We start from the raw sequence: 9,535 nt of genomic DNA, 5'->3' as shown, positions 1-9,535 counted from the left end.
GGTCTCACTATGTTGCCCAGGCTGGTCTCCAACTCCTGGCTTCAAGTGATTCTCTCACCTCGGCCTCCCAAAGTGCTGGGAACACAGGCATGAACCACCATGCCTGGCCAGAATCGAGTTTTTTTTAAATGCAGTCTTGACCTATCACGGAGGCCCTGGTTAGGGGCCCGGCCCCTTCCTGAGCAGCTGATTGGTCCACACAGCCACCCTGCCCTATTCAGATGGGCTCACTCGGGGGCCACTCCCCACCAGCCCTCATTGCCCCAAGGCCAGGTACCAGACAATCAGGGACAGCCGCTATGCCCTGGAGCAGAGAAATGACTCATGTTTGCTGGCCACAGGCAGCCGGGTCACCCGCTACCCTTTCCGCTCCCTCCCCTGAGCTCCGCGGGCTGTTGTCCTGTCCCGGGCGCAAGCCACCCCGTGTGGTGCTGCCCGGCAGCCGCCCTCTCCTGGGGAGAAGCAGGTCACTAAGAGTCTGCCTCTCCTCGCTCCCAGCGCCACTGCGATGTTGCGCCATCGAAAGAAACTTTAAATCCTAACCGCCAGGGTCAGGAAAGGCGCCTGCGCAAGGTGGGACCTCCGGTGGCTGCCCCCAAGCTGGGAACTTCCCGTCCCAAACCTACCCGGGCACAGAGAGGGACAGCGTGGAGCCAGGCCCTGGCGGCAATGCTGGTGTGGTTCCCCGGAGGACAGGACTGGCTTTCCCGGTGAGCTCAAGCCTGAGCCACACCCTGCCTTGAGCTGCTGTCCCCTCTCCCCACGTCCAGCCTCACGGACTCAGCGTCAGTGCTGAGGGTCCTGGTGGCCCTGCCCAGTCCCCCTCTGGGGTGGCAGCTACGCTTGGTCCCAGGCCTTCTGGTCTTACTTGTGCAGGACGGAGGAGCAGAGCCCTGCCCCCACCCACCCCTAGAGCCTGAGCTCTGTGGGCGGCTGACCTGCAGGAAGCACCCCCGAACCTTCAGGCCGAGTCGCCAGCACACACCCCCCTGCCAGGCCCTTCCAGGCCCCTCGCACTGTTGGCCTGTGGCACCCACCATGGAGAACTGGGCCTAGGCTGGTCCCCTGGCCTTCCTCCCGCTTCCCACCCCCTCCCTGCACCCAAAGGAGCACCCAGCCAGCACCCCCCACCCCGAGGAACCCCACAGACAGGCGGAGTCACTGGGAACTGCTGAAGCTCTTTATGGAGAACCAGGAGAGGGGGCGCAGGGCCAGGGGAAGGTGGGGGGTGGTAGGAAGGGGTGCAGCCGGCCGGGTTCTGCAGGGGTGGGGAGCTTTTCCATGTCCCTGTGAACGACGGAGGTGCTGGGTGGTGCTGTCCTTGGGCTGCTGAGGAGCCAAGGTGCCCCTGCCCTAGAAACAAGGGGGAGGGTGAGTGAGGCCATGACAGGGAGGGTGGGACGGGGATGCGACGTGGGGGCACATGAGGGCTCTCGTGTGCGGCCGTGTGGGGGCACATGTGGGCACTCAGGGGCATGGTGTGGGGGCACATGCGGGCTCTCGGGGACTACGGTGGGGGCACACACTGGGCTCTTGAAGGCTATGGTGGAAGGTACATGCGGGCTCTTGGAGGCGATGGTGTGGGGGGCACGTGCTGGATCTCAGGGGCACACACGGGCTCTTGGGGGCTGCAGGTGGAGGCTCCAGCCTCCAGATTGGAGCAGATGGAGCAGGGACCACCCCCGCAGGCTGCTGACAGAACTCCCTGCTGAGTGCAGAGGCATCAGGGTGACTGCAGGCCAAGGGGAGGGTGCGGGAAGGGCAGCGATGCTGTCTGGGATTCTGGCTCTGCCCATGCCTTGGGTGAGTCTCCGAACTCTGGTCCCCTCGTGCAGCCAGCAAGGGGTCCATCTGATACAGCGAGCACAGGCATGCCTGTCACTTTGCTGAATCTTTGAGCAACTCATCAGGTAAGCAAGGTCACAAGGACGGCTGAGGGTGACGGGTGCTGAGGAGGAACCTGAATCTCCTGCCTGCTCCCGCCCACGGGGCGGGGGGGTAGACACCGTCTCCACCAGCAGCCAGCAAAGGTGGGCTCAGCGCTGTGGGCTTCTCAGCTTCCCAGGAGTCACTCCCAGGGCAAGAGCGGAGGCTGGTGCCCGAGTGCAGGCAGCTCAGGAGAAGATCTCCCACCTGCCTGGCCTAGGTGGGGCGTCTCCCACCCAGGTAAGAGTGTGGTGGGTGGGAGAGACCCCAGGGCCTCTCGAAGTGCCACTGAGTCTCAAATGTCCTCTAAAGCTGTTCACTCACCCTAATCGCTCCCTGGAGAGCAGGTTTCTGCAGGAAAAGGAAGCACAGGCGAGTCAGGAGACCCCAGGAATGCAGTCAGGACCGGGGCCCCTCATCAGCCACCAGCTCCACCACCCCAGGAAGGACAAAGCCAGAATCAGACGCAGCACAGTTACACGCCCGTGCAACGCGGCTCTGCTGACGTCCCCACGCAGGGACACGGGGGGCTCTGCAGGGCCGTGCCTCCTACCGCTCTGCCTGGGGATGAGGATGCTCTCTGAGCTGAGTCCGCGGGCTCCCACGGCCTTCTCAAAGTCCTCCAAGGCTTCCAGGTTGTTCTCGGGGTCTCTGCCTGTGGGTGCAAGGGCGAGATGTGGGTGGTTGAGGCAAAACTGGGCAGTCGCCGGCACCCCGTCACAGCCTGGAGGCCTGAGCTGGGCTGGGGAGGGGGACCTTGCCCACCACAGGGGCACTTGAACCCAGAGGCCCTTGGGCTGGCAAAGTGGGACCAGGGTGCCGTGCACGGCTGAGAAGGCTCCCGAGGCAGCAGAACTGGGAGAACGGGAAGGGGTCTCCGTCCATCCCCAGGCATCTCCCGGAGTGAGGATGAACGGCAGGACAGGCCCGCCCTGGAGGAAGCGCCTCTCCCCTTGGGGGCACCAGGGCACTGCCTGTCCCATTCCTCTGTCATTCGCACACCCCTGGATCCAGGGAGAACTCAGGAACCTTCACGGGCCTCGTCCTCAGACAGGGATGGCACTGACACGTCACTGTCTGTGGGAGCCACCACATCCGGAATTCAACCCTGGGAGCTGGAACATTCTTTCCACACAGACTCCTGCTCACATCCCCGTTCCTCTCCCCTGCTGGACACCCCGCAGGAACGCGTTCAAGGATGATGCTGCAGGGAGCTGCCCCGGGGGGAGGGCCTGGCCTGCCCTGGAACACGTGTGACCTCTGAGCCCCTGTGCCAACAGCCGCGGCTCCTTCCTGCCTTCCCTGCAGAGACCTAGGCCGGGGCATCCGAAATCCTGAACTCCAGGGGTGGGAATTGGGGCCTTTATCAGGAAAACTCATCCTAAGGAAACTGCAGTGGGTTCCTGGGTCCCAGTGGCTTCTCCCGTGGGGAAGAGGGTGCAGGAGGCTGCGGGAGGAGGGAGGGCGGGTGGATTCTTGGGTTGCAGGGTGGGGGTGCGGGACTCACCCACGAGCTTCACGCCTCGGATCGGCTTCCCGTGCAGCTCGCCCTCACAGTAGAAGATGTAGTGGTCCTTCACGTGTGACCTGATGATGTATGTCACGTGCTTGCCCCCGTCTGCAGAAGGACAGCAGCACAGTCCTGAATTAGCCACCGGGGCCTTCAGAGAGGATCCCGGGACAGCCTGTGGCACCAGGCCCAGCAAGCCCCGCAGCTCCTGCACCCTCCCAGCCTCCCAGAGCTCTCCGACCCAGGGTCCCCACCAGGCCTGAGCCCCAGGCCATGGGACCCCCACTTCCCAGGAACCTGATGCACCCGAGAGGCGGCCACATCCCAAACCAGTGAGTCACCAGGGGTTCCTCTGGGTATGAGGTCTGCGGAGGTGGGAATTGGGGTGCAGTACCCCGCAGCCAGATACGACTCTGCTCCTGGCCCTGCCAGAGCCACAGCCGGGCTACAGGGAAAGCTCTGAGGGTCCGCCCCGGAATAAACCCGTCACACCTGGTGTTTGGGGTCAGGTGTTCAAGTCTCTAATGCAAATTGACCAATGGGAGAGGAGAGTGGGCTTTTAGTGGAGTCAGGGGCAGCAGGCCAAAAGGCCACCCCAAAAAGGCACTGGCTGCCCCCCCAGTTCCAGCGTGTGTTCGAGTTCAGGCTCTGGCTCGGGCTCCAGGACTCACAGGCCGTGTATTTTCCCGGCTCGTCAGTTTTCTCCAGGACGACCTTCACCTCCTGGCACTGGCCACTTATCCTGGAAAACAGAAGCCCCCTGGCAAAGTGGCCCTGGCCTGTGCCTCCCCTGGCCCTGGAGCAGCCACGCTGCAATGCCCTGCAAAGGTGGCCCCGAGTCTGCCACAGGCCCATAGAGGAGGGTGCTTCTCTGCATCTCAGACCCAATCACCAGCGGCCCCCTCGGGTCACACGTGGCAGTTCCCGGGGTCTCCCGAGGTGGCCAGGAGCTCTGCACCACTCCTCCTGGTGGCTGCCTTCCCAACCCCTCCACCCCCAACACATTTCCTGCCAGAGGGACCCGGGCTGCCTGGTTTGTAGGCAGTGTCTGCGGCGTGGGCCTGAGCCTCATCCTGCCAGCTGCATTCTTCCTTTTGGAGACATTCAGGGACAAGCCCCACATCCATCATCATCTGGCCCAGAGAGGGAAAGGTTCAGTTAGGGGCTTTTGGGAAAAAAAAAAAATCAGGGTCATTGCCAGGGTCAGTGACTTCCTAAGGGTCAGCCCCCAGGACCGGAGCACAGGCACTGCATGCCACTCAGGAGGGAACCACTCAGGAGGGAGCCACGCAGGAGGGAGCCATGCAGGAGGGAGCCACTCAGGAGGAAGCCACTCAGGAGGGAGCCAGTCAGGAGGGAGCCACGGGGGAGGAAGCCACGCAGGAGAGAGTCACTCGGGAGGGAGCCACTCAGGAGGGAGCCACGCAGGAGGGAGCCACTCAGGAGGAAGCCACTCAGGAGGGAGCCAGTCAGGAGGGAGCCACGCGGGAGGAAGCCACGCGGGAGAGAGTCACTCAGGAGGGAGCCACTCAGGAGGGAGCCACGCAGGAGGGAGCCACGCGGGAGGGAGCCACTCAGGAGGAAGCCACTCAGGAGGAAGCCACTCAGGAGGGAGCCTCTTAGGAAGGAGCCACAGGGGTTAAACCACACAGTTGTGCAGGTGGGAGCCACGTGGGTGAATCACACAGGTGAGAAGTCAAAGATGTGAGCCATGTGGGTGGAAGCAGCACAGGTGAGAGCCGCACAGGTGAGCTCTATGCAGGGACTTCAAAGGAGTCTTCTCCATGGCGTCCTCTGCCCCCTCTTGGTCATTCTGCAAGCCCCATCCCTGCCTTCATCTCTGGGGTCTGAGTCCACGGCTGCCTGACAGGTTGCTTGCTGGGGCTGGGAGAGGCTGTGCCACTCCTCCCACAGAAGTGTACTGCCAGGACTGTCAGTCGAGTCTACGGGCCCTGCCTGCTGTCTCTGACTCTGGTCAAGGGTAAACACCTTTTCCCAAAGAGACCTGCACGTCACCAGACATTCCCTAGTCGGAGGAGGAGGTGGGTGGTACCACTGGTAGCCCACAAGGTCTGATCTGGGGCCTCTGTCCCCTCAGGCCCCCTCCAGCCAAGGCACCTCAGTGGCACAGTTTGCCCTCAAACATTGCAGGAGGGGCTGAGAGGGCCCTCCCAGCAGGTCTGCCCACCTCCCCAGCACCAGAGCCCTCCTGGGTGGGGAAAGGGAAGGCCCCAGACCAGGTTGCAGGCTGCCCGGCGGCTGGCAGACACTCACAGCATGGTGGCCTTGGCTTCCAGGTTGCCCCCTTCCAGGATCGTGAGAGTCATGGGTGTCACCGATTCCAGATTCATCTCAGGGAGCTCCCTGTCCACTGTCATGGCCTTCAGGTACCACGTCCCTGACACCTGGAGAAAGTTCCTGTCTATCAGGCTCAGGCCGACCGCTCCAGAGCCTCCCCTACTCTTCCCTGGCCTGCAGCCCCCACACTCTACCGCACCCCGAGGGCTGGAGACGGAGAGCATTCCCCAATCTAACCCACCCAGGAAACACCCAGCACCCTCCCCAGGCCCACCCGAAGGTGGCTCCAGCCCCTACAAGTCAGCCAGGACCACAGGAGCCCTCACCCCCAGGGGAGAAGTGAAGTCAGCCAGACCCCCACCCTCCCAGTCCTGCCACCTCTGTGCCCCTGCACTCCCTCCCCCGCCAGCCCAGACCCCTGCTGCCCCATCTCATCATTCCCTCGGGGCAGGACTTTAATGCCCAACCCAAAAATGAGGGTCTCCTTGGATGGGGGAGGTAGGGGGTCTCCATCCAGTCTCAACCTCACCCCATGTCCCCTCCAGCCCACCCTTCCCATCCGGGCCTCACATCCTGAATCTCGTCGTCTGAGGCCAGGAGGTGGTGCGCCTGCAGGGCAGCAATGAGGCTGAGGCTGACGGCCAGGAGCAGGGCCTTCATCTCTGGGGTCTGAGTCCACGGCCGCCTGACAGGTCGTTTGCTGAGGCTGAGAGAGGCTGTGTCACTCCTCCCACAGCCGCCCTATATACCACTGGACTCAGGGTCCCCTGGGGACCTGGCACAGGTGACGATCCAATCCCTTCCTGGATGTAAACCACGGCCAGTTCTGCAATGGAGCAGATAACGTGCCGTTGTTGTTGGAGGCTGTTGAATAACAGCTTGTTAATCCCAGAGGATCATCCGGACAGGACCAGGTCCAGAGGAGCGGGTTTGCAGATTTCACCTGGAAGGAAACTGAAGGGAGTGAAGGGCGTGCAGGCCTCCGTGGGGGCACGTGTATGGCAGTAACAGGCACCCTCCAGCCATCCCACACGCGCTGACGTGCACACTGCCAAAGGGATTGTGGATTGGAGTCTGAGGCCCATGGGCTTGGGTCTCGGCTGAACTTCCTGCATCTCTGGGCAGGTTACTTGGCCTCAGATTCATCGTGGAAAAAGTGGGACCCTCCTGTGTGAACACGGTACCGTGTGCATTTAAAGAGCGTGTCCACACTGCTGAGCATGGTGTGCAATAAGGAACCGCTCTGCCCCCCACACACAGCAGCAATAGGTCAGACAGACAAGACCAAGGCAGGTGTGTGTGTGTGTGTGTGCATGTGTGCACATATATACATGCACACACACACACTCACTCACTCACATGAAACCAGGAATGGAGGAGAAGCACAGGCTGGTGATGGGGCAGAGGCAGGGGCCTGTCAGCTCCAAGTCCCAAGGCAGGCAGAGAGGGCCTGGGTCCAGCTCCTGGCAGTGATGGGAGCAGCTTCCCTGACTCCAGAAAGGAGGCTGAGAAACCCTTCCTGACACATCCCAGGGCTGTTACTTCTTATAACTTAGTGGAGCACTGTGGGCATAGGAAGGCAAGAGGACATCGACACAGCCTTGAGAGCAGAAGCTGAGACAAGCCATCGTTGGAAGGGGTGACTTTATCTGTGACATCCTCCGCATCACTGCAGAGCAGAAGCCTGGGACCCAGGGCAGAGGCTACGAAACACTGCTAGACAGAGGACAATGACAACGAGATAGTGGAGAAAGGCAGAAATGCAGAGACATAATATCCTCACCTTGAACTGAGCAAGGCCAGGTTTCCAAATTACCCAAGGAAACCCACACTAACAAGGCAGGCTAAAAATGAGCAATTGGTACAGGAACTTACACCAGCCAAGGAAAGTCTGACACACACGTTAAGACTGCAGGAGTATGATCAAGACGCCTAGAGATTTAAAAAATATAAAGTGTAAAATTAGAACTGGCCAGAATATAAGAAACAAGGAGAGACGAAATAGAAATAATTACAAATCTTGAAGATGAATAATAAAGTGAATAAAAAACTCAATAGACAGGTTAAATTCCAGACTTGACATAATAGAAAAGAGACTTAGTGTCATGGAAGATAGTACTAACAATATCAACGAAGACAGAAACATTTGAAGGAGAAATTGAGGTGTTACAGATAGATTCAGTCTCCAGCCTGGAGCTAGGAATAAAATGAGTGGAGGAAACCAATCAGAGTGCAGCAGCTCTGAAAACACAACACACACACAGACACACACACACATATACACACATACACACACATGCATACACACATACACGTACACACACACACAAAACACACACATATGCATGCACATGCACTCCCACACATGCACACACATATATGTGTGCACATACAAATGCACACCCACACCCACACATATGCACACATACATGCACACACGTGCAGGCATAAACATGTGCACACACCATGCATACATGCATGCACACATACACACATACACACATGACCACACATGCACAAAGTTAACACACATGGAGAATAGATCAAGAGGCTTCAATATAAACAGAATAGGAGTTCTGAAAGAAAAACATTTTCTTTTTTTTTTTTTTTTTTTTTTTTTTTTTTTTTTTTTTTTTGAGACGGAGTCTTGCTCTGTAGCCCGGGCTGGAGTGCAGTGGCCGGATCTCAGCTCACTGCAAGCTCCGCCTCCCGGGTTTAGGCCATTCTCCTGCCTCAGCCTCCGGAGTAGCTGGGACTACAGGCGCCCGCCACCTCGCCCGGCTAGTTTTTTGTATTTTTAGTAGAGACGGGGTTTCACGGTGTTAGCCAGGATGGTCTCGATCTCCTGACCTCGTGATCCGCCCGTCTCGGCCTCCCAAAGTGCTGGGATTACAGGCTTGAGCCACCGCGCCCGGCCAAGAAAAACATTTTCTAAAAAGGCAACAAAGCAATGTAATAGCTCACATTTCTTCAGAATTGAAAAGACATGAGGTCCCAGATCTAAATTACAAACCAAGAGAAATCCACTCCTAGAATATTACAGTGAAGTGCAGATCATCCAGGAGAGGAGAAAAAAGTCAAAATGACCAGAAAGAAGAGCCACAGTACCTACCAAAAACGCAGATGTCAGCTGACAGCAGACTTCTCAATAGCTACGCTACCTTCCAGAAGACAGTGGAGTAACGTCTTTAACAGACCCAGGGGAAATCACATTTACCTTTGAATGTTATTCTCAGCACAACTTTCATAAAATATTGAAGGCAAAATAAGGACATCTTGGACATTAAAAAGCAACTGAGGCCCAGCGTGGTGGCTCATGCCTGTAATACCAACACTTTGGGAGTCCAAGGTGAGGTCAGGAGTTCGAGACCAGGCTGACCAACATGGTAAAACTCCATCTTGACTAAAAATACAAAATTAGCCGGGCATGGGGGCATGCGCCCATAATCCCAGCTACTCAGGAGGCTAAGGCAGGAGAATCACTTGACCCTGGGAGGCGGAGGTTACAGTGAGCCGAGATCATGCCATTGTGCTCCAGCCTGGGCAACAGAGCAAGACTCCATCTTGAAAAAAACAATAATAAAAATTAAACAACAACAACAACAGCAACTGAGAGTGTCTACCACTCACTGGCTTCCATCAAAGGAAGTTTGAAAGGGAGAATTTTAGCAAGTCTATAGCAGACCAAGGTCAGGGGGCTAAATGATGCCAGCAAAGAAAACTAGCTACTGGCTGTACAAACATGAATGGTGCAGACTTTGATGGGGGGAGGAAGGTTCTGTTTTACTGGATATTTAAAGA

General features: G+C 58.1%; 1 protein-coding gene and 1 long non-coding RNA gene across 2 annotated transcripts; one reads left to right on the top strand and one right to left on the bottom strand.

Moving 5' to 3' along the window:
- Positions 1–1,158: 1,158 nt before the first annotated feature.
- Positions 1,159–6,394, bottom strand: LOC105471900 (lipocalin 1). Its single transcript, XM_011724712.3, has 7 exons — positions 6,305–6,394; positions 5,711–5,841; positions 4,108–4,178; positions 3,434–3,544; positions 2,480–2,581; positions 2,251–2,277; positions 1,159–1,353 (listed from the first exon to the last, which is right to left on the bottom strand). Exons 1-6 carry the CDS (start codon positions 6,392–6,394, stop codon positions 2,252–2,254), a joined length of 531 nt encoding a protein of 176 aa, XP_011723014.1. The 3' UTR covers positions 1,159–1,353; position 2,251.
- On the top strand, positions 3,524–6,392 carry LOC105471901 (uncharacterized). The gene is made up of 3 exons (XR_981394.3): positions 3,524–3,768; positions 5,734–5,823; positions 6,280–6,392. It is a non-coding gene; the product is annotated as an uncharacterized lncRNA (long non-coding RNA).
- Positions 6,395–9,535: the final 3,141 nt, after the last annotated feature.

This window comes from Macaca nemestrina, chromosome 14, assembly GCF_043159975.1.
Source record: "Macaca nemestrina isolate mMacNem1 chromosome 14, mMacNem.hap1, whole genome shotgun sequence".
Taxonomy (NCBI): domain Eukaryota; kingdom Metazoa; phylum Chordata; class Mammalia; order Primates; family Cercopithecidae; genus Macaca; species Macaca nemestrina.
The sequence above is the reverse complement of the archived record's forward strand: the minus strand, read 5'-3'. Positions and strand labels throughout refer to the sequence as shown.